Source organism: Humulus lupulus, chromosome 8 (genome assembly GCF_963169125.1).
Source record: "Humulus lupulus chromosome 8, drHumLupu1.1, whole genome shotgun sequence".
In the NCBI taxonomy this organism is placed as follows: Eukaryota; Viridiplantae; Streptophyta; class Magnoliopsida; order Rosales; family Cannabaceae; genus Humulus; species Humulus lupulus.
The window spans coordinates 7586403-7610521 of NC_084800.1; the positions used below are offsets into that span (position 1 = coordinate 7586403).

General features: G+C 34.2%; 4 protein-coding genes across 8 annotated transcripts; 2 read left to right on the plus strand and 2 right to left on the minus strand.

Moving 5' to 3' along the window:
* Positions 1-984: 984 nt before the first annotated feature.
* Positions 985-1938, minus strand: LOC133794962 (uncharacterized). The gene has a single exon (XM_062232406.1). It carries the CDS (start codon positions 1936-1938, stop codon positions 985-987), a length of 954 nt encoding a protein of 317 aa, XP_062088390.1.
* Positions 1939-5918: 3980 nt separating this feature from the next.
* On the plus strand, positions 5919-11441 carry LOC133794398 (protein EARLY FLOWERING 3). 3 transcript variants are annotated; one of them, XM_062231624.1, is made up of 5 exons: positions 5919-6929; positions 8264-9007; positions 9092-9252; positions 9868-9919; positions 10057-11441. In XM_062231624.1, the coding sequence occupies exons 1-5, from the start codon at positions 6705-6707 to the stop codon at positions 11080-11082; spliced, it is 2208 nt and encodes a 735-aa protein (XP_062087608.1). In that variant the 5' UTR covers positions 5919-6704; the 3' UTR covers positions 11083-11441. The 3 variants fall into 3 exon arrangements, with proteins under 3 accessions (XP_062087608.1, XP_062087606.1, XP_062087607.1); XM_062231623.1 differs by having other exon boundaries at positions 5929-6078; positions 6367-6929; positions 8264-9252; XM_062231622.1 differs by having other exon boundaries at positions 8264-9252.
* A 1866-nt stretch (positions 11442-13307) lies between these two features.
* Positions 13308-17708, plus strand: LOC133794399 (ribonucleases P/MRP protein subunit POP1). 3 transcript variants are annotated; one of them, XM_062231626.1, is made up of 11 exons: positions 13310-13971; positions 14139-14235; positions 14465-14572; positions 14670-14900; positions 15261-15376; positions 15454-15629; positions 15666-15963; positions 16110-16218; positions 16296-16882; positions 17058-17225; positions 17335-17708. In XM_062231626.1, exons 1-11 carry the CDS (start codon positions 13523-13525, stop codon positions 17531-17533), a joined length of 2538 nt encoding a protein of 845 aa, XP_062087610.1. In that variant the 5' UTR covers positions 13310-13522; the 3' UTR covers positions 17534-17708. The 3 variants fall into 3 exon arrangements, with proteins under 3 accessions (XP_062087611.1, XP_062087610.1, XP_062087609.1); XM_062231625.1 differs by having other exon boundaries at positions 15454-15963; XM_062231627.1 differs by lacking the exon at positions 17335-17708 and having other exon boundaries at positions 13308-13971; positions 15454-15963; positions 17063-17205.
* A 978-nt stretch (positions 17709-18686) lies between these two features.
* LOC133794963 (putative FBD-associated F-box protein At1g05080) lies at positions 18687-20646 on the minus strand. The gene is made up of 4 exons (XM_062232407.1): positions 20628-20646; positions 19333-20537; positions 19014-19211; positions 18687-18911 (listed from the first exon to the last, which is right to left on the minus strand). Exons 1-4 carry the CDS (start codon positions 20644-20646, stop codon positions 18687-18689), a joined length of 1647 nt encoding a protein of 548 aa, XP_062088391.1.
* Between the last annotated feature and the right edge of the window lie 3473 nt (positions 20647-24119).

The following is a 24119-nucleotide window of genomic DNA, read 5'->3' on the forward strand; positions in this document are numbered from 1 at the left end:
CCAACCCCATTTTCTGAAAGGCTTCCCATAAGAGGATGTCGACCCCACTGCCCCCGTCGATCAGAACTCTGCCCAGCTGGCAGTGGTCAACTTGTAGGGAAATGACGAGCGGATCATCATGAGGTAGGTGGACGCCCTTCAGGTCATCATCAGTGAAGGTGATAGCAGAGGCTGGGTAGCTTCTGTCTTCTGAAGTGACGAGATTGACCACGTGGCCTAATGATTTGTACCGCTTCACTCGTTCTTCCATCCTTTTATGGATTTTAGTTGCGTGCTCTTGATTATCAGTGGGCTCTACGATCCCGTGGATCATAGGGACTTGCTTAAGAGGCTCCAGGGTGCTTTTAGAGGCTGTGTGCACGGGGTCTGACACCTACGGAGCAGGGGTAGAAGCTGGGTTCTGCCGCGAGGCGCCTGGTCTGCCTATCTCCTTGATGTACTGGGTAAGCCGCCCACTCCTCATGAGGGTTTGGATCTGATTGTTCAAATTGTGGCATTCAGCGATCGTATGACCGTGATCTTTGTGGAAGAGACAGTATCTGCTTTTATCCCTTCTATCAGATGGAGTGGTAATTTTGTAGGGCTCTCGCCAGATAGGCCTGTCTTTATTTTCTTCATAAATGACTTCTTGCGGGACGGTGTATTCGAAGGATGGTATCGTGATGGCTGTTGATGCTGTCTTGGCCTTTTTCCTTCCTTCGTATGATCTGTTTGGTTCCGTTTCCTCTTGTCGTCCCTGGCAGGTGGTGGAGGATTATTTGTCGGGGGAGCAGAGATGAGTGCAGTCTTCTTCTGTGCGCGCTCTCGAAATTCTAATACCCTGAAGACGCCTTCGGCTCGGGTCTGCACGTCTGTCTTGTCGTATGGTGGTGTCATAGTGAGATTCTCATGCAAGAGTGACCCCACCTGCAAGCTTTTGACGAATAGATTTGCTGCGGTGAGTGGGTCGACGTCGTGGATTTGATGTACGAGGTCAATGAAACGCTATAAGTATGCCTTTGGATGTTCATTCTCCCCCTGTTCAATTCGATAGAGATCGGCCATTGTTCTGGGCGCCTCTTGGTTTGCGTTGTACTGCTGTAAGAAGGACCGTCGGAGATCGCTAAAACTGTTGAGTGACCCGGGCTTTAATTGTCGGAACCATAACAGAGCCGGCCCGGAGAAAGTCGTGGAAAAGACTTTGCATTGTATGGCTTCGTTATTAGCTTCTAATGCCATCTTTTGTTGAAATTGAAATAGGTGGTTCAGAGGGTCTCCCTTTCCATTGAACGCAGGCAGGGAAGGGATGACGAAGTCCCGAGGCTTTGGCTCATTCAGAATCCATTCTGAGAAAGGCGACTTTTCAGTGGTTCTTGATACAAGATCCAAATGTTCGGTGGCGTAGGCGGATCGCCCATCTGAGAACTTCTGCATCATTCCCCTCATCATGTCTTCTTTCCAGCTGTCCAATAAACGGATCGAGGGAACGCGACCTTCAGAGGGAGAATCGTGAGCGACTTGAGGTGTGGTGTGTTGGGGCCGGACTTTGGCTGCTGGCTGGACGGGTCCCGTGGGTTCTGCTTCTGCCCGCCCATGCATGTCAGAGGTTGGGGCTTGTCGCTCTTCGGCCCCGGAGGATGGCGAGATGCCTTGGGATCGCCCGTTACCTGGGTTCATGTTTTGATGTGGGGAATTAACACGATCGACTAGAACGTCAGATCTGTTAGAATCAAGATTCTCGTGGGCTTGGGTGTTGCGAGTCGTGTCAGCGGACCTGCGCAGCTCAGCAATCTCAACTTCGAGCCTAGCTTGGGCTTCGGTTAATGTCTTGATTGCCTTGTCGGACCGCTGCTGGCTCGCCTCCAATAGACGACACATTCTTTCGATCTGGTCGCTCATGTCCGTCGGAGGGACGCTTTGTGCGACTGGGCCCGAAACTCCGTTGCCTTTTGGTGGCATGATTTCTGGATTCGTAGTGGATCTTGATTTCTTGGTTCGACGACGTGGCTAAGGCCGATACGTTTATCTTTCCCACAGACGGCGCCAATTGTTGGGGGAACAATTTGTCTTTCTATAAATGGAAGTAAAAGCCCAACGATGAACGGTAACTTGCTTCTACTCCGGTGATGAAATCTACCTTTGACTCGTCGGGATCACCTGCAAGAAAGACACTCCGATGCTTAAGTCAGTTCAAAGTTCGATCCCTTTCTCTTCTCAGAATCTCATATTTATAGGATGAAATATACAAAGCAGTTAGTTGGTTCAAGTGAACCCTGAAAAGGGGGAAAGACAATAACTAAATTTCCCTCCAAAAATACCGACTTTTAAAATGTCTCGCTCAGGGGTCAGAGGCGCGGATAGCCTCTGACCCACAACTTCTGTCTTCGGAACCTCTCTTTGTCAAAACGCTCAGTTTTGAATATTTGGTAAATGAGGCAAGTGTTTTTGGGCCGAACATTTTGGGCCCAACACTAAGTGTTTAGTTCATATCAGACATGACTAAAACAAAAGAATAATTATTCATACTCATAAAATTTAAAAGCTTGAAAAAGAAATAAAATATGACACTGCAGAAAAATAATGTCTAAGAGTTAAAATTGCTCTCAAATTCGTAATTAAAAAATCCAACCTCATTCCCTTAAAACCTAAAGTCTGAACTTATATATAAGAAAAACTAATTCCTCTTTGTTGGCAAGGTGGGCCGTGACTTTGCCTTTCTTAAGTCGCGGCCCGTGTCTTTTCTAAGGCATTTCAGCATTCGTTTGGGTCTTCAGGCACTGCGGCCCTCTTTACCCAGGTTGCGCCCCTGCGTCTTCTAAAGCCTCCTGGAATAGTCTCTGTTTTTTCTAGCGTCGCAACCCTATTGACCAAGTCACCGCTCTTAAACTCTCAGCAGATTAGACAACCTCTGACTTTGCTGAGTCGCGTCTTTGCTCGACCAAGTTGCGGCCCTAATTCCTCTTATCCCCAATTTTCACTTTTCAACCATTTTCTTCACCTCAAATCGTCTCAACTTCTCTCGTATGATAAGAACTCATGCCAAATGACTCCAAACATCATAAAATTGCCCATTTTTTTCCAGCAACTCCGCTTCTTCCCAATTCATCCCGCGATTCATAGCAAAATCTAAAAACAAAATAAAATAAAAGCATAATCTTGCACAAAACAACATAAATAGACTCAAAACCACTACAAAAACACTCTAAAACGAACTTATCAATGTCAATTAACGGTTGTTTCACATTTTGGTACTTTCACCAACAAAAAACCAAATTTTTTGTATTTAGCTATAAGTAAATACAAGATTTATGTATTTAACTGCAAAGTTATTATCTTATTTATTTGTTAGGAGACAAAAATAAGTTATGTAATAAGAATGATGTAAAAATAAATAAGGATTATAATATAATCTAAGAATCATAATTTTTAAGAAATATATAAATTATAAGATGGAATGGAATTGCTTTTCCACCAAATTTTAAGTGGAATAATAATAATTCCATCCATTCGAAAACACTTTCCCATTTAATTTTACACCTAACAATAAAATGAAATAAAAAGAGATTTCATTCCTGTCAATTACTTTCCATTCACTCAAACCAAATCCAAACACTACCTCAGTGTTAATCAACGAAGATTCTGGGACATAACCCACCCAAATGTGATGTGTGGGTGTGAGTGTGGGTCATCATCATGAACTGAAAATGAAAATGGACTCACAAGAGAGACTTTTTTACGAACGGAGGCCCTGGCCAAGAAACTGATCATCGTACGTGCAAATAAATATATATACCCACATTTAGTTTTAGACTAAGAAATGAACGTGCCAAAATCAACGAGCTTCACTCCTCTCACCTCATCATCAGTTGATTGTCTAATCCCACTTTGCCTCTCGTTTGATTGATAAGGAGTGAAAACGAGGTATCATGAGAGTTTTGACTCGATAAGCTTAGCAGCTCAGAGTTCTCTTTCACTCGTTGCTAAGGTCCTATCTAGCTAGCTGTACATCATATATCATATGTTTTCTAAACAGAGGAGTCCTATTCAACAAATTCAAATAAAAAATTAATAATTTTAATAAAATTTAATTTATATTGAGATTGGAATCCATATTTAATAGAGTAATATTAAGCTTTAAACCGACAAGAGTCAGGCTTTTTACTCTATTTAATTATATATATTTTTATTAATCTTACATAAAAAAAATTGTAATATTTTTCTCTTGAGAATTTAGTAGGGGTTTGAACCCCAACTAGTTTTGTCCTTGTTTGTAATATAAAAACTTCATTTTAAAAAAAATATGTAGATTCAGATATTTTGATATTTTAATGTTTTTGTTCTTTTAGTTACATCCTCAATGAACTTACTTGTTATCTTCTAATTTTTATTTTCAAATAATAAGTTATTATAAGGATTTGATTTTACCACTGTGAATTATGGGAGGGTAACGAACTATCTTTGTCGGATTCTATACATGGTAAATATTTATTTTCCAAATATTAAAATACTTTTTTTTAATAATTTAGCATTTTTGTGGGTCTCATTGAATAAATGTCCCACATGGCTCGGGTTGTAATTTTTTTTGTTTAAAAGTTACTTCATTAATCAAGTGATAAAAATTACAGTTTGATTTGATATGAATATATCAGGAAAAAAAAAAAATCTTACAGTAGCTTTATCATGGTGTCAAGACTAAAAAAAATTCCATCAATTTCATTTTTTTATTTATTTAAGTTTATATATGTGTTCTCATGTTTCTAATTAATGAAAATAAGACAATTTAATCAAAATATTATATGAGTTTTCGGTAGCATCAACACGGACCAAAGTACGAGAAAGAACAATTCAAGTACTTCGTTTATTTGTTTGTTTGTTATTTTTTTAAATTAAATAAATGATGAACTAAAAGTTTATAGACATGTCACAGGTTAAAGATTCATATGGCAGCAATTTAATAGTGTTGCTATTTGACATTTTAAGGTGTCCAATACTACTTCAGTTATCATTTCGTGATTATTTAGTGATACATCATAATTTTTATTAAATTTAAATAAATAAGACCCGATATTATATTACACTTATAACAGTATGTCACTTACTTATAATGTTGGGCACTGGTGACACTGTTAGCAATTCTCAATTTAATATTATGGGTTGATTTGTATTATTACATGGTGGTGTTAACTAACTTGTACTATTTTTAGTATTTTCCACAACACATTTACAGTATATGTTTTTTTGTTTACTATGATATTTAAATTTTCTTTTATTTTAAGTGGGTTTTATAAGAATATTTAACAAAAGTCATGGTGGGTTAGTAAAAAATCATTTTTATTATAAAAGTGGTTAAACTATTTTTATATATTTTTTGAGAAGATCATTCCGTGCAGTATTAATTAATTAAATAGATTACAGTAAAGATCATCACATGCCATTTATAGTAAAGAAGCGATGCAGGTCACTATGCTACGTGGGTAGAATGTTCCAATGTATGATCACCACATGTTGAACGACCAAAACGTCAATAGTTTTGGGATTGGATAGGATTGGACGCCGTCAAGTTTTCTCGACAAGTCCGTAACAGTTCCTTTACGGAAAAACACTCGCTCGACGAACTAGCTACCTAGGATTAGGAACACAGATCCTCACGGATTCTTCGTTTTAAATTACTGACCAAATTTTAACACACACACACAACTTGTGGTTTCTCAGGACTTCACGTCAGAGACTCGGTCACTACCCAAAGAAATAATAATTCATTTTTATTTTTAGAAAATTAAGGTCAGTTCAGGTTCTTCAATAGCTTTAATTTTTTTTTTCTAATGGAGGTCTACCTTTACAGGTCACGGTTTTTGTGGGTCCTTCATTGATGACATGGCGGGTCTTGAGGTTTGTATTGTATTGTACTTTTTGCTCATGTTTACGATTTTTCTGTATTATTTCTTTTCTGAAAAGAAATGAAAACTCCGGTTCTTCTAAGTAAGATATTTCATCGTGTCATATCTATTATCCACTTGGGTTGGGTCCCTCAGTGACCACATCTCTGTTTTTCAACTTTTTATTTTTTGGTCTGTGATCCTCTGTTTGTGGAAGTATGAGGTAATCCTCTTGTCCTCCAGAATCTATCTTCATTCTTCTCCCACTTAAACAGCATTCTCTTTCTTTTTCCTTTTAACAATCTCCTCCTTATGTTCTATGATAGGAATTCACTGTCTTTTGATTTTTTTCTTTTTAAGTTAAAACAAAAAAAAAAGTTTGATCATTAGTCTTTGCAGTTTTTTAATGAGCTGCTAATTTGGGTTAACCTATTAATAAAAGTGTGATTTTTTAGTTTTTTGTATAAAGTGGGTTGCCTTTTTTGTTCATTTCTTAATTCGGGTTGTACAGTTTGTTTCTTTGAGGTAGGTTAATCTGGGTATTCATCAAAGTGTGATTTATTTATAAAGAGCTGATTACATATGGCATCTGGATAAGCCTTTTTGGCTTTGAAGTTATCCAAAGAAAAGATATTGCTTTTTTCCAAGTGGGTATCTTGGAGGAACACTAAAACTAAAAGTGTTGGAACTTCATTTTGGATTGTGTGGCCCTTATAGTTTCCCTATCTGGGCTCACTAGTTTTGGTTCTTTTGGGAAAGAAGACTGGGAATAAGATATTTTTATGAATTGGAGGGAAGGTCTAAACTCTGTGCGTGGAAACTTGGGGTGAAGAGCAAGAGAAGGAAAGTATGAGAGGACTCAAAGACATGGAGAAAATTACGAGTCCTATGTTTCCTAGGCTTCATGTGAATGATGCAGAGAAAGGAGGGCCAAGGGCACCTCCAAGGAACAAAATGGCTCTCTATGAACAGCTTAGTATCCCTTCTCAAAGATCTACCTCTGGATCGGCGCCCAAACTGCCTCGTCAACAAAACAATAGCAGCAGCTTGGTTTCTTCCATATCCTCGGACCAAGTAAGTCTAATAATTCAGATACCACTGCATGTTCATTGTTGAAAACTATTCATAGTTGTACTGTTGTAATTTATTACAACAACAATGTATGCCTATGTCATTTTTTTTCAATAAAACGTTGGCTCAGAGTCTAAATCACTCAGTCGCGTTACTATCGGGCTCCATTTAGCAACATTACGAGTCATTAAATTACTATCTCTAGGAATAGGAGGAGATTTAGTGTAGCAAAGAAACAAGGGACCAAAGCTTGATCTTTAGACACTGCATTTGCAACATACCATTGCTTGAATATAAATATATATGCGCATATGTATTTATTGAAAACGAGTCCTCCTCGAAAGCACAATAGCTTTCCAGTGTGGTGTGCCTTCCATATGTTTGAATTTTTGAGTTGTGTGCTCTTGGAGGCTATTCCATTATTTTTTTGGTCCGTTCAACTAAGTATATATATATATGGGAATTTTGAGGCATCACTTTAAGCCTTACCAATAGAACTCTCAGTATTTATAACCCATAAACAGTTTTCAGCGCGATTTTTTTTTTATGACCGTGAATATTGTAGCTATTTAGAGCCTCCTGTAAATTTTCAGAAAATTCCGAATAGTTTACAGTACCGAAAATTAGGATCAAACATGTTGTTGCATGTGTGACTAATTTTTTTATCCGCGTGGAAAACAACATGTTTGAACCTAGTTTTCGGTACTGTAAACTATTCAAAAATTTTCTGAAAATTTGCAGGATGTCCTAAATAGCTACAATATACACGGTCATAAAAAAAGTCGCGCCGAAAACTGTTTGCGGGTCGAGAAACACTAAAAGCCCTATCGTTAGGGCTTAAAGTGAACACCCTATAAAAAAGAATTGTGAAAACGCTGTAAAAGAATTGTCCTATATAAATATATATATTTATATGATCAAGCTTGTCAATGTTAGAGTGAAAACATTTATGTCTACAGCATTCATTCACAACCAGAAAGACTGCCAGAGTTGGTTGTGCTTAGTCAGTGCGACCTTATATGAACATTGTCATTCCTCTGTTCGGATCATTTATCTGATTCCCTCAATAATTATGAATTATTCCTTTTGTATAATAATCATCTATTGTACAAACATATACGTATGTAAATATTAGTAAATTATTGCTGGTTTTTTGTATGGCTTTATCTAAGTATTTGGGTGCAATTAGATTTGAATTTCAGGCCCCTGTGAGTCTTGGATTATTTTTGAGGACACTTACTGGAGTGGCCCTTGTGTTTTTAATATGCATGAATTCCTTGCTACTTTACAACTACTTATTCTGTTTGAATAAATTAATTTGTACATGTACTATGTAGGCTACTGCTTATCCAAGTTCGTTTAACCCATTCTATGATTCCACTGCGCCTTCATATTTGGCTGAGAAGCTTCATTCTACTTCTGGTGGAATTAAGTTACTCACCACGGGGTCAGATCATGAACAAAAGTCTATGCACCCAACAAACTATCAAAGGTCAGACTCAGATGCCACTGGGCCATTATCGACTGCTAAATCTGCTTCATCTCAAACATGCAATTACTCCGAAGTTAAGAGCTTTTCTTTCAAGATGCCTAGCAATGACAATAATGTTAGAGTTTCTATATCGAGTCAAAATAAAATCCCACGTAGCTCTTGCAGTCAACAGAGCAAAGAAAGTAAAAAAATGCCTCAGTTGAGCGTAAGCTCAACCCTGCGACATAAAAGTTCATGTGAAAACGTAAAGTCGGGACACTCAGTCAGAGTCCATTCTGACGTGAACACAAGGCCAGCAAGGATTAGTCAGGATCCTGTTGAAGGGTTTGCTTCTATCCCAGTTGTCGGACAAAAAGATTTCGGAGATGCATCATCATGCCCAGTAACTGCGGTCAATAACTCTGAAAGATCAAAGCGCGGACATGCAGCGTTGAATCAAGAGAATAACAGTTCAAGAGATGTTTCCAGAAAATTACATGATCCTAGAACACAAACACGTAAGGAATTTGTAACCTTGTGTGACAAAGTGATCGTTAGAGATAATTTGGTGGAACCTGTGAAGAGTCCGGTCGGGGAAAGTTCATCCAAGGTAAGACTTGCAAGTGAATCATTTTCAAAGCAACTGCTTACAGGTAATGGTAGACATCCTGACCGGCTTGAAAATGGTATCAAGTTCCATGAACAGGAGAATTGTGACACTCCAACAGGCAGGCGTGATGATGTCCAAGAGGTTCCCATGGTTGATGCTACATCCACCTTGAATGTTCGTCCTGATGATGTTGTAGGAGTGCTTGGTGAAAAGCAATTTTGGAAAGCAAGAAGAACTATCGCCCAGTAAGTTTCTACTTTGTTATGGTTACTGAGATTTTCCCGTTTCTTATTATTTGTCCAATCACCTAACCTGTGGTACTTTTATCAATAAATTTGTACTTTTATAGTCACATTCTTTTCTCTCCATGTCTAGAGTGAAGTCTAGTAAATTGTTGTCTTGCAAAAGTAGCTGGTGTATCATGCATAGGATCAGAACTAAGAATTTGTTGCAAATATTTGTTGCTCAGCTCAGCTTATTTTCTATAACAGTCTATGAAGAATAAAACAAAATAATTCAGTATTAGTCACAAAAGAACTGTTGCTGTAAGGTATGGCTTATCAGACAAGGTGCCATGGTAAGAAGCGAACAATATTTGATTTTATTCATGTAACCATTTTGAAATCTTTGACATGAATAGTCCTTTGCTTTGCTTCCCATTAATATGTTTTTCTGCGACTTGATCAGAGTCCAGTTATCCTCATTATGTCAGATCAGATGACTTGGTTTTGTCCAATAATCTTCATTGCTCTCTCATCAAAGTTTTTATGATCTATTAAGATTTGCAGTGACATATCTGTGTACCATTCTTGCTTGAATGTTATTTGATGTATGATCTATTTCTATGCTGCTACTTTCAGTCACCAGAAGATCTTTGCGGTGCAAGTGTTTGAGTTGCATAGACTGATAAGGGTAAGCTGATTGCTACTTTAGTTCCTAGTTAATTGGGTATGCTAATAGCAATACAATGGCATGCCAACAAATCCATATCCATATAAGTTAATTTTGACGTTTTGAAAATCAAATTCATAATATTAAGTTTGGAACAGGTTCAGAGGTCAATTGCTAGATCACCTCATGCATTGCATGATGATAGGGTTTATTTGCACAAGCCTACAAAACAAGCATCTCAAGTGAAGAAGACACAATCTGACTACATTGTGAAGCCATCAGCCCCCGTTGTTAAGCCCAAAAATTGTCATCAGAAGCCAAATCCTAACACTGAACATGCTCAAGAGGGTGCAGTTAGGAAGCTTCCTCTTCCTTCTGTCCACAATAATTCCAGCAAAGGACTCGTTTCTAAGCAATCCAGCTACGATGAATACTTGAGAAACCCACCACCAGCTCCTACAACCATGAACAATTCAGCTGCATGGCCTTTCCATTCTACATCCGGAAACCAGTGGTTAGTTCCAGTTATGACCCCTTCTGAAGGACTTGTTTACAAGCCTTATCCAGGGCCATGCCCCCCAACTCCTGGTTTTGCTGTGCCAAACTATGGCAGTTGTGGTCCTATGAGCTTAAATGGGGGAAGTACTTATGGCGGTCCAGCTTGTAATCAGCAAGCAGTTGGAATTCATCCAGGAGCACCTCCTATTGGTAATCAGACATACTATCCTCCACCTTATGGGTTGCCAGTAATGAACACTTTTGTATCGTCAGGTGTGGAGCAGATGGCACCATTTGGCATAGGCCGCTCAAATGAGCCAGAATATCAGTGTTCATTTGAGGAGGTTAACTTCACAAAACCACACCAGAGTTCATGTAACATATCGAGTCAAATGAGTCGAGCAATGTCATGTTATGGCGAGGCGTTCCAAGCTTCGAAAGGGAGCGAGTTACAGAGAAGTACAGCTAGTAGTTCTTCTGAGAGTGGTAGAGGAGATGCTCTTCCCCTTTTCCCTATGGCGCCAACTGTGGACGAGCCTGATCAAAATACAGAAGAAAGTAGCAAGCATCAAACTCGAGTGATCAAGGTTGTTCCACATAATGCAAGATCAGCAACTGAATCAGCAGCTAGGATATTCCGGTCCATACAAGAAGAAAGGAAACATTTGCACTTAATCTCATCTTGAATTGAACCATATTGACAAGTGCAGGAAGCAAACATCAGGGCTGTCAAGTACACTGCACATCTGTATGATGATAATTTTGTATCTGTAATAATAAATGTCTTTTTAAAATTTTTACAAATCAAAGTGTTGATAAGATGTATATAGGATGAGGACACAAATTTATTTCTTGCATTGAGAGTTGAATCTTCTTCAGCTTGTGCTTTGTGATTGAGATATGACGCATAGTCTACAGGCCTTGCGTTTTTGAAGGCATCTTTTATGAGTTGATCAACTCCAATTGACAATCTGAATTAATGGCCTATTACTTTAATTGGTTGTGTAACTCTTACCTTCTATAAATAGTATTATATTTCTTGTTATCTTGTGTACTTTTATATATATATATATATTATAAAGTACCATGTCTATATTAATATATTTGTTTGTATGTCCCACGAGTTGTTTGTGTTTTTTTTCTCACTTTTTAGCAAAGTTTTTAGCTTTAAAATAATAAAATAGCAAAATCTACATCAACCACGTGTTTTAGTTAATTAATAGATGATTGGACTAATAGAAAATATAGTTTTAAGTGCATACTGTCTTTTTCTCTGAAAGGTGCCAAATAGAGTACTGCTAGCAATATTTTGACAAATATAAGGATTTTACATAAATATTTATATTTTATTTTTATTTTTTTTCAATAAAGTCCATATTACTTATTTTTCACAATTTTTATTTAACTTTTGGATGATTTATATATATATATACATAGTATGATATGTAAAATTTGTTGGAGGTTTATATAGAAAAATAACCGCACAAATTTTTAGAATTTTGCTAAAAATTATTTAGCATGACTCAATTGTTACTATTTTTTAAGACTCAACGATTTGATTACCAAAATAATTTCTCAAAATTGCCAAATAGCTTAAAATTACAAGACTTGTATTAAATCTTAAAATATGTATGCAACACAAGGTATCCAAACCACATCGTCTAATAATATTTATGGTTGAAGTCATTTTGACATGGGAAGTTTTAACCTTTTTTTTATCTACTCTTTAATTAAAGATAGAGATATTTTAACTTGGGTGTTTGGTACAATGTTAGATTTTGTGGGAATGAGATTATCAAATATAATTTGGTAAATTTATTTTTGAGTGATGTTATTTATCATTTTAAGATGTTCAACATCATATGAGGTGACACCTATGGTTGGTTAGCAATACTTTATATTACTTATTAAATTAAATTATGAGAGACTCCATATTTTATTACCAATACAGGATGTCACATTCTTGTACTATTAGGCACCAGTAGTGCCTCTTAACCATTCTCTTTATTTTTAATGATTTGGGAGTTCTCTTTCTAATTAAATTTTATATTTTCTTAATCTAAACTCTTTTAATTTTACTCCTACCAAACCCAACTCCCATACCAAAACACTGAGTAAAAAATTAAGAGTAATGATATGTGTACTCAAAATATGTACTAATACATTATACACAATGACGTGAAGTCATTGTAATATTTAGATATATATTTTAGCTATGTTAATCATGAAATAAAACCAACTTTTTTAGTAAAATTTCAAGAAAAGAGTTCGTCAACAAAAAAATAATAATAAAAGATTAGAGTACGTTGAACTTGAAACAAATTGTTTTTTTTTTTATGAAATTTACTTATCTAAAATATGATTATACCATTAATAATTATAGGGTTTATACTTTTTTGGATCCTGTGTTTTTTCCTATTATCTGTTTGGACCCTAAATTTTAACAAATTATTTTTTGGACCCTATGTTTTGTAAAATGGTTAAAATAGAACCCTAAACTCAATTTTGATGAAGAAAAAATTGAATATAATAACACAGTTTTTAAGCAGAATGATTTTATTTTTGTTCTGAATTGTTAGTTTGATAAATTATTTGTGATTTTAGTTGAGAAAACATTGACCAAAAGCGGGTTTAGGATTTTATTTTAACCATTTTACAAAACATACGGTCCAAAAAGTAATTTATCAAAACACAAAGTCCAAACAGGTAATGAGGAAAAATACAGGTCCAAAAATGTATAAACCCATAATTATAACACTAATTTGTTTTTTATTTAGACAATGAGGGTGTAAATTCGTGACATTAATATTATTCATAAAAACCATTTTAAAAAATATATAATTCATAAAAATAAAATATTTAAATTTTAAAACTAAGACCCTAAATGAGAGAAGAATAAAATTTAGAGGTAACGAGGGAAATTAACCTAAAGTTACCGACTTAAACAAATTTTGAACACAGAGAAACCTAATATGGGTACCCGCCTTGTAAAGCCATAAGTCAGGCAACAGTGGCGGTCGAATTGCTCCCGCCACCACCTTCGGCCTCTGAATCTGGAATAACTTTTCCACCGTGGGCTTAAGGAGTTTGAAACTTTAGTAGCGGCTTTCCGGCCCGTGGATTGAAATGGGCACTAATGGTGGAACCAAAAGGTTGCAACTTTCTGCCCCATCCCAGCCGCCGCAAAAGATCAACGTTCAGAAATTCGCGGAGTCGCGAACCGGCGAACTCGAGTCCCTCCACTCGATCGTGGGCAATCGTTTAGAAGGAGATTTCAGGTCTCGGCGGAGCAAGAGAAGGCGAACCACCTCCTTCAATAGCAAAGCCGCTAAGAGAAGGCGTAAAGTGCAGGGAAGGAACTTAGACGATGAAAAGAAGAAAAATAAAAATGACAACGAAAATATCAGCATTCCTCGTCGTATTCGTCGGAGAGCTCAAATGAGAATAAACCCTGAAGAGGGTTTTTCTGTTTCACAGGACGGGACAAAGAGGCTTAGGACCCACGTGTGGTATGCGAAGAGGTTCACCATGACAAAGCTCTGGGGTTATTATCTACCTCTGGGTCTTCACGGCAGGTGGCTATGTTTTTTTTTCCTTTTTTTGTAAAGCATTATATTTATTTTTACCAAGTGTTTTTTTATTGATAGAAATGTCGATACTGGGTGTTTTTGAGTGTTTGTTAATGTTTTCATTATTTATTATCTTAATGTCTTATTTTTTATCTCTGTAAATGATGAGGTAGTGGAAGGGGTTCTAGAGCTCTGTTGAAGTGGTTCAGAAATGCAGTTCTCATTCATGATGCAAGCTATAATGTTGCTGTTCAATTGGAGGGTCCCGAGGTAGGCCTTCCATTTATTTCTCAACTCTTCTAGGCTTCATTATTTTTTCCTCATCCTAAACACATATTTTAAGCCGTTCTGTCTGAGTATGTATTTTTGAACTAAGTGATGTCCATCTGATGTTTTGATCATAACCATTGGTTTAGGCTTCATGAGTTCATTCCCTTTTTTTTTTATAGTTTTCATAGAAAATATATATTGGCAATATTCTTATGTTTTACATATCCAGGGTTCTTTATTGTCAATTCTAAGCACGGTGCTGGTGCCTTCTCCATCGGTTTGTCCTGGTGATGTTTCTAATTCTGTCATTTCTGGTGCCATCTATGATTATGCAGTGGTGGGTTATTCCGTTATTGTCTCTTTCTCTTTCTTTTTCTTTTCTTTTCCATTAAGGTGTGTTAAGGAATTGGCTATGTATATTCCCTATGTTGCAGCTTCACCATATTGGTGCACCAGTTTCTAAGCCAATCGCTCCTGTAACATATATGTGGCGACCTTGTTCCTTGAGAAACAGGGATGGTGATGATGCTTCTATTAATGGTCTAGGATCTATGAAACCAGAGATTACAGAGTCCAGGTCTTCTTTTCGTCAACTTTGGGTCTGGATACACGCTTCTGCTTTTGATGAAGGATATGGTGCTCTTAAATTTGCTTGCGAGAAAGAGGTAACTTTGACATTCTATCTTTCAGAACACTTATGAATTTAGAGTAATCTATAGTGTATACGAATGAAGAATAGAATTTGAAGTGAAGTCAGAAGCCGACAATATTCCAGTTGGCTCGTTACACATTAGTTAATATAGGAATGAATTGTTTTTTTTGTGTTCTGTTTACAAAGTTACCTTAGAAAAAAAACGATGCTTACTATGTAATAAACTCTCTTTCTACTAAGGTGTCATTGGCAAGTAATTTCTCTTTCCTGAACTGCTTTTTGTATTTGGAGAAGAGTATCCAGCATTTTAGTTGCATGCTATGATTTTTTTTTTTCAAAATTATTAATTTAAATATTCTAATGTAAATTTCAGATGGAAGAGAAGGACATATTGATCCATTGTTTTTCACGTGAGGGTCAGCTTGCAAAATTAGAAGTAATGGGATCAAAGGCATTTGAACTTCTTCAAAAGGCATTACCTGTTACTTGGTGAGTTATTTAGATGTTTTGCTCGGTGTAGCCAAGTTCAGGTGTTAAAGATAACTAAATGGTGTTGGGATTTGCAGGATATCAGAGGATTCTCAGCAAGTAGAGAAACATTCAGTCGCTGAAGCTGACAATGGTTCTCAACTTAGAAAGAATTGTGTACTTCAAAATGAGGATCACATATCTTCTAAAGCAATGTTATCTCTTAGTGTCATGGATCCTCGAACAATAACAAAGAAAGGAATGATTCCTAATGTTCCAGAGGCAGTATCTAATGACATGCCTTGTGATATTCCAGGGAATGAAATTGGAGAACATACTGGCATAGCAGAAATTTCAGACAGGTGTAAAGAGTCATTCCCATTGAGCTCTGAACCTGGCAGCAATGGCACACTCACTAGCAGAAATTTGTGGGATGCTAGCTCTGGTGTCATTCCTCCTGTAGAAGAGAGTATTCTTTGCAAGGAGAAACATGAGCTGCAAAAGAAATTTTTTTTCCTTGATGGTCCAACTTCAACTGAGGTGCAATGCTCTAGATGTTGCCCTACTATGCTTCTCAAAGATAAGAACAAGGAGGGACTAGCTATTGGGTAACCTCCTTCGCATGGCTTATTCTTTCATTTACTTTTTGTTGTTGATTCCTGTTATTGCTGTAGCAAGATCACGGCGTCTTAGTTTGACCTGCATCACTTGCTAGTGTTTGGTAACTTAAAGATGTTGTTTTATTACCTTTCAGCTGGTCTGTTGTACTCCCCCTAAGTTGGGTCAGGGCGTTTTGGGTTCCTCTGGTCTCTAAGGGTGCTCATGCAATTGGTTTGAGGGAGAAGCACTGGGTTGCATGTGAAGTAAGTGTGCATTTTAAGTCTTTAAGTAAGTGTTAGGCTAGTATTATTGGCACTAATTGTTGCTCACCTTCTTGCAGGTCGGTTTGCCTTGTTTTCCTTCAGATTTTCCAGATTGCAATGCTTATTCAAGCCTGAAAGCAACTGAAGCTGTTGCCTCTAATCTTAAAGAGGAACTTCACCCTTTATCAACACGGCCCTTGAGGGTTCCCATTCTACCACCATGGGATAGTGTCCGAGTAACTCTAAACAGACTACTCACGACAGTTGGAGATCCTATAATTTGTAGGGAAGGAAAACATGACGACAGTAATTCAACATCAAATATGGATAGTGCATCTTGTGACGCTAGATTACATGGTCACTGTACTTCACTAGACAGTTTTGTAGCAAGGACGTCTTCTTTGTTGACTAATTTCTTGAATGAAGTCAAAGGGGATCATTTGCTTCTATTTCCTCGAATAGCAAATAAGAAGAAATCATTTTCAAAGGTTGCGAAGGATGAAAGCAAGCTTGGGCAGGGTCAAAATGGAATTACCAACATTATTTGGAATCGTAAACTATGTTTCCTAAGGGTTCTTCTTCGGGCATACAAGGAAGGTTCTTTTGAAGAGGGGGCAGTTATTTGTGCACCTCGTCCCACTGATATATCATTGTGGACTTTAAGGTAGGTATTTATTATTATTATTATTATTATTTTATGAAATTGTATAAGCTCCTGCATTTTGCATGCACTGAGTAGCATTTCATCTTACTTGTATAGGGCACTTCTAATTAATATATAGTTTATATTTTCAAATTTATGTACTTTGATGTTTATATCCTTGTCATGAACATTTTAGTTCAGTGAACATTGAGGGAGGACTTCAAATCCCCCAGTCTGCTGTAACATCATACTTCAAAGAAGAGTCTTCTGGCAAATGGGAACTTCAGATGCCAGAAGATACTACTGCAAGTGAATCTCATCGAATGCCAGTGGGCTTCGTCACAACTGGATTTGTCAGGGGGAGGTTAGTAACAGTATAAACGTTTGGTGCCAGATAGAACTGTGAGTCTGTGACTCATTGCTTTCATTTCATTACATTACTGTTTCAAGTTTCTTTCTTTTTTTATGGGCAGCAAGAAGCCAATGGCAGAAGCATTTTGTGAGGCGGTGTTACTTGCTCACCTTCGAAAAGAGCAATGGGATGATCCGGAAGTAAAGCGAAGAAAGAAAGAGATATATGTTCTTGTCCGGAATCTCCGATCCACAGCATATAGACTTGCTCTGGCCACTATTGTTCTGGAACATCAGGTTGAAGATGTAGAATTCCTGTGAGTCTGTCATTTTTATATGCTCTCTACTTTTTGATGCAATCTATTAAAGAACTTAGAGGCACCATCAGTCAGTTTTACCTTGGTCGCTTATGTACAGAGTAAATATTATTATAATAGTGATGTTTTATAATATTTGAATTAATAAATATTTCTTTTTAATTGATTTTCAAGGTATATTTGGTCAAATTTTTGAAATAAAAGGTAACATCTCAGAATAAAAGCTCAACTTTATTGTTATATTTAATTTTAACTTTGCCCAAAAAGTAATTTCTAAAAACAGGTTCAGTATCCAAAATTGTATAATGTTTAAACTTTAAAAATAAGTTAAAGATACTAAAAACGTATATTTATATACTAGATATAAGCAACGTGTATTATGCGTGCTTAGTTTTATGGGTAGAATTTATTAATTATTTTTATTAAATTTATATTAATGTCATATAAATTTCAAATAAAAATATCTTATTTTAATTAAATAATTTATTTATTTTTGTTTAAGTTTATGTTTGTTGTAGCTTTTGAATTTGAGAGTGACAACAAGAGATTATATATTATATGTTTAATGTAATATTAAATATTATACGTGTATTTTAAATTTAAGTTTCTTGCTAGTTTTAAAAAAAATAATTTGTTGCTAATTGATAGTAGATTATATTATTATTCTGATAAGTGAGTTTAGGTTTAATTAAATTTTATTTAACTTATAAAACATATGATTTTGTTATTTTTAAATAATTATCATTGTAAAATATATAAAAAATATCATATTTTAATTTATTTAATTATTTATTATTTTTAAATAATTATTATTGTAAAATATCTAAAAAATATCTTATTTTAATTTGTTTAATTATTTATTATTTTTAAATAATTATTATTGTAAAATATCTTAAAAATATCTTATTTTAATTTTTTAATTATTTATTTTATTTTGTTTAAGTTGAAGGGTTTATAAACTACCGTTAAATATAAGAATATTCTGTTAAATATAAGAATATAATAATTTTCTTTATCTGCACACTTATTATATAGAAAGCCTCGAATAATATTGGTTCAGTAGGGATGATTTGGACAAATATTGGTTGAGGAGTCGTAAGTATCATTCCAAACATTCCATTTGTTGAATAGTTTTACAATATATTTTAGTCCATTAATTAATCCCAGACCAAATGGAAGAATACTTGACCGAAATCTCCAAGCACTGGCCATGTACGCGGCAACTGGTCCCAATAAAGAAGCCGCGGCTCATCTTCAAACTCCGTCCATTGAGAGATCTCCATGCTTACACTTTTCAACTCATGCCGCCAACATTTTCTGTTAAGAGAATTGCAGCATTTCGACCTTGTTGCTCTCGCCAATACCAGTTTTTCATATAGAATCTAAACAAAATACATAAAATTATTCAATCCATTTGAACAATGAGACTTAATATATAATTTAAATCAAAGTGAATTCAACTACATATGTATATATTGTTTTACCTTTGCGCAGTTTCTTTGGGGTATGGAATCGGAGGAAATAGATATTTTCTTCGGATGATAACTCCAGAGCAGGCCATCAAAGAGACTTGAACAATAGGTTGATGATTCTTCAACTCTCAAACATTTCAGCCCTAAGTTCTCAATTTTGACTGGCGGAGGAATACCAACTTCTTGTAACTCTTTAAGATTAAAGCCAACCTTCAATGTCCACAAACCAATAATAAATTAAAAAAAAGATATAAATATTTATAAGTTGTATATATATATATAGAGAGAGAGAGAGAGAAATTAGAGAAAGAGTTTAATTTTTATTTTATACCTCGCAGTCTTTGAAATATGGCTGGAATGTTTTACTCTGATCAGTACAGAAAACCTGAAGAAATTCCCTTATCTTGAGAAACCAAGAATTGTCAAGCTTCTTGTATTGGTCAATCTCATAAACAACTTCCATCGGACATTGGAGACTCTTGGAGAAGAATACAAGCGGGTTTTTATTAGTGTTATAAGCTACGTATTCAAATGATGAAAGTGAGGGAGCATCAATAATATTAATAGTTTTGATGTTGTCACGTCCACAAAGACGAATAGACTTGAGTTGTGGTGCTGAGATCCTTATCGTACACAACATGTAGCAATCATCAATGTTTAGGGATTCTAGGAGAGGCAACCTAGAAAGATTCGAATGAAGAGTATGATCACTGATGCTGCATTGGGACAACGTTAAAGATTTGAGGTTGTGGCAACTCAAACTCATCTCACAACAAAGTCGTGGATCATCACTCGGTGGTGGGGGCTGATAGAAATACTCCAAAGAAAAGGTGCTCAGATTTGGTGCATTGATATTAACTCTTGACAAATGTTCACGATTATCAGCAACTTCACAAAACTTGAGTTTACTAAGATTGGAAATATCAATAGACTTCAGTCCGTAGCAGGAATATAGACTTAAAAACTCAATGTTAGGGCAGTTTCGTGTGATGTCTCTGATAATTTTGTCACTTATATAAACGGAGTTGAGTGCAAGCCTTTCCAAAAATGAAAATTTGTTTATTGATTTTCCTTGAAAAGTATTTTTAGGGAGAGAATAATAAGGTCTATAATCTATGGAGACCATCAAGGATAAATGTCTGATACCATTATCCATGACTGATTCAATCCACTCATCGACCAATGAAACCAGAGCATCAGTACAATCAACACTTGGTATATCCACCGAGAGAACAAATCTTTGGATTATCAGTTTATCATTATTATGGATGGCTTTTTGGTGATGAAAGAATCTCCGCAACGACTTGTCCACTACATTTATGAAGTTACAGAATTTCAACAAATACTCTGGCGTCAAACTAGATACTTCTTCTGTAAAAATTCTTTCATCGAATTCAAATTTTGAGAAACAATTCCACTTTTTAGACAAAACACAAGTTCTAGTAGCATCTTCCCTTGGGAGTAATGACAATATATTGTGCAATATAAACGTAGGTAAGTCTGAGATTTTGTCTCTGCCTTCGATTATTGCTTTCGCTGTAGAAATCAATAAAAAAAAACACATATTGATGATAAATAGTTTATATCATATATATGAATTATATAAACTTAATAAAAAGAATTTACCTTTTTTAAGGTGAACCATTGCAAATCAATAGAGATATATAGCTTTAGAATTGGAAGCCTTGTGTGTACTGTACTTGTGATCTAGGCAAAGATAAAAGTGGGCTCCGTACGGTAACGGTGGTATGGATTGGAAATAGGGCTGCAAAGCAAATCACTTATATAGCCAAAAATATTATTGCGTATAAAAAATTTATTCGATTTTCCAAAATTAAATTATTTTAAACTACCGGTTTTAAAAGATATTGTAAATGCATTAAATTTTAAATTAAAAATTGAGATATTTTGAAGAAAGAAATATCTTAATAATAATAATAATTATAATACCCGAGTAATCAGTTGAAAAAAAATCAAGATAAATATTTAAATTTAAAATAAAAAAATTAATTATTAATATATCCTTCTGCTTCTGCCTTTAAATCTAATTTATGTATTATCAAAACAAAATCTCAATTATAAAAAGTAAAAGGGATATTTTTGGGTAATTTCCCAAAGTAAAACCCTATTTATAAATTTAAGAACAATAAGAATGAATGAATGAATGAATGAAGAAGTAAGGTTCATTCTTTGAAACCAAAGCAGGAATTAAATTTTAGGATACTAATTGGGAACTTGAGCCATTTCTTCTTTTCTTCCTTAAGAAACGACTCAAAATCTAGAAAACGACAGTTACCAGAATATATAGAAAACGACAATAGCCTCAATACTAGAGACAAAACGTAAAAAGATGACAGAAAATTCTTAAAATAATAAATGACATAAAACCTTAAAACAACGGATACCAGATTAATACAGAAATTAACTTACAATTCATTCTCTTGAATACCCAAAAATTTTATTTTTGACAGTAAAAATACCCTATTAACATTGGAACCTGACCATTAAATCTGACTTTGGCGCTAATATTGCAAGTAATAATTGAGACAGGTCATCTAAGAGTGCCAAATCATAAATTCAAAAAATGAGTTAATTATTTTCCTTTTAATTTTTTTAAAATTTAACTAGTTAATTAATTAAAATATATTTTAACTTATGAGAAATTTAATATCTTTATTTATTAGGGATGTGACTTTTACCATAATTATTGTTTTCGAGTAAACTTAATACTTTATTTTATTATTTTTAGTTTTAAAATTATGTAAATAAGATAAATACATTAAAAAATTAATAAATGAACATTAATAATTTCTTATCACATATTTTAAAATTTCATATTAAAGTATATAAGTTATTATATATATTTTCAGAACTGTAGTCGAAAATATTTATGTGCTTTTTTGTCTTTTATTAATTATTTTATTTGTCATTTAACTTACTATGTTATTCAAATATATATGTAATAGTGAAATAAAACATAAATGATCATATTTATTTTTATTATCTTCTGACATTGTTAATTTTATATGTAAATACATATAAATAAATTAAAATAATAAAAAAATATTAATATATTGTGAATATTTGTTTCTGAAGTATATTTTCAAAATATATAATAAAATTTATTAAAATATGATATAAATAAAAAATAATAATTTGTTTTAAAACATATGACAACAATAAATGCTATTACATTTATAATATAACTAAATAAAGAAATTGTGATAAATTCATCATTTATAACATATTATATAAAAGAATTTATAATAACATTTTTTATAACTCTTAAATAATGTCATGAAATAGATATAATTTTTTGCTCTAGACATCATATTTATAAGCTTGATAATAGATATTGTATGTATATCATAACAAAGAAAAACTGTTATAAAATAATTAATTATAACACTATTGATAATACTTAAATTATTATAAAAATGTCCAGACTTTTAATAAAATGGAAATCAAATACCAACTAACAAGGTATTTGTTGGCAATCAAATAATGTAGATTAAAGAAGCATATCAGGTTTATTTAGGCTATATATATATATTTATTGATAGTGAACATATATTTGAATCAAGTCTTCTGTGCAATTTTAGTATCATATCACATTATTCAAAATATTTAAACAATATATAATAATAATGAAGTTAGAATTTATATTAATTAACTACTAATTTTAAAAGATTGGTCATTTATTCATCTGTTAACATAAATTCAGACATTAAAATTGAAAATAATATTCATACTATTATCTTATTTAAAAAACTATATTTGAGCAAATTTTTTGCCGTAACAACAGTTCTCATGAACACAGCAAACTAAACAAATAATTAAGAAAAAAAAAGTAGCTAAGTAGCTTAGATATACTGTACGTCATCAAAATATATAGTTCAACAATTATTATTCATTCCATTAATTCTAACTGGATTCGAACTTCTTTACTCTCTCAGTACTTGGCTGCGCGTGAATGGTTCTACCAAATGACTCTGAAGCCACTCATCATCATGACGCCAACATTTTATTATTATGCCACTACTAGAATTGTTCCACCACCTCAATGGACTATTTAATAACTTCTCACAAAAAAGCTATAAATAAAAATAAAATAGATAAATGTTATACCATCCAATCCAATCCAAGAATAATAATAATAATAATTCAAATTAATTCTGAAACTGAAAAAGATGCATGTTATACCATTTACTTACCTTTAGGCAAGAGAGGTAATCTTGGTCGATGACAACTTGAGAAGAAAAATATATTGTGGTCGGAATATCTGGAACATCTCCTAACTCTTCAACATTAAAACGTGCCTCTAAAACCACAAACCAAATCAGTATATATACGTTTCACAAACATAATTTATAAATAATAAATAATAATTAATAATTAATATATATGCATGCATATATTACTTACCTACCTTTCTTCTTTCCCCAAGTTTCAGCATAAATTTTTTAGTCTTGCACGAAAATACTTTTAGAAGTTTTATTTTGAATTGAAAAACAAATGAGAATAGCCCACATTCTTTGTGAGAGATTTTATCTTTCATTCTTGGCCTATAAGATTCGTGGCCTTGTTGTTTAAGATAGAAAATAATTAATATATATACATGCATATATTAAGTACTCTAACAACGCAACCAATAATTTCGAGAACCTCAATACGAGGAAATTTGTTATGTTCTTACCTTATTTGTTATGTTCTTGTTGTTATGTTGTTGTTGAACAAATGCAGTACTTTCAGATCATGTCACAAATTCAACTGAATCTCACAATCAGTAGTAACCAAGAAAAACACATTTGAAATTCGAACAGAAAATCACTTAAATTTGAACAGAAAATCACAATTTTGTCCAGATTTTTAATTGTTTAATTTGTACAATTTCCAGTCATGTAAATAGAACGTAATTCTAACTTCCGAAGAGATTTGAATCGAGCGGAGAATCAGGATCAGTATTAGTCAATAAGAGAGTAAATCTTTCAATAATATTCAAACCATTCAGAACAAATCTTTGCAAAGTCTTCTCAACAACATTGATGAAGTCACTAACCCCGTCTTTAAACTGATCTGTCGCCAAAGAAGGAGTCTCTTTTACTTATAAAGATTGAT

Coding starts and splice junctions, on each gene's coding strand:
- LOC133794962 (XM_062232406.1), bottom strand. CDS start 1,938: ATGCCACCAAAAGGCAACGGAGTTTCGGGCCCAGTCGCACAAAGCGTC.
- LOC133794398 (XM_062231622.1), top strand. CDS start 6,705: ATGAGAGGACTCAAAGACATGGAGAAAATTACGAGTCCTATGTTTCCT. Junction 6,930..8,263: donor CTTCCATATCCTCGGACCAA/GTAAGTCTAATA, acceptor TGTACTATGTAG/GCTACTGCTTATCCAAGTTC. Junction 9,920..10,056: donor AGTTGCATAGACTGATAAGG/GTAAGCTGATTG, acceptor AGTTTGGAACAG/GTTCAGAGGTCAATTGCTAG.
- LOC133794399 (XM_062231625.1), top strand. CDS start 13,523: ATGGGCACTAATGGTGGAACCAAAAGGTTGCAACTTTCTGCCCCATCC. Junction 13,972..14,138: donor CCTCTGGGTCTTCACGGCAG/GTGGCTATGTTT, acceptor ATGATGAGGTAG/TGGAAGGGGTTCTAGAGCTC. Junction 17,226..17,334: donor ACTGGATTTGTCAGGGGGAG/GTTAGTAACAGT, acceptor TTTTATGGGCAG/CAAGAAGCCAATGGCAGAAG.
- LOC133794963 (XM_062232407.1), bottom strand. Junction 19,212..19,332: donor CATATTTCAAAGACTGCGAG/GTATAAAATAAA, acceptor TGGACATTGAAG/GTTGGCTTTAATCTTAAAGA. Junction 18,912..19,013: donor CCCAAAGAAACTGCGCAAAG/GTAAAACAATAT, acceptor TATTTTGTTTAG/ATTCTATATGAAAAACTGGT.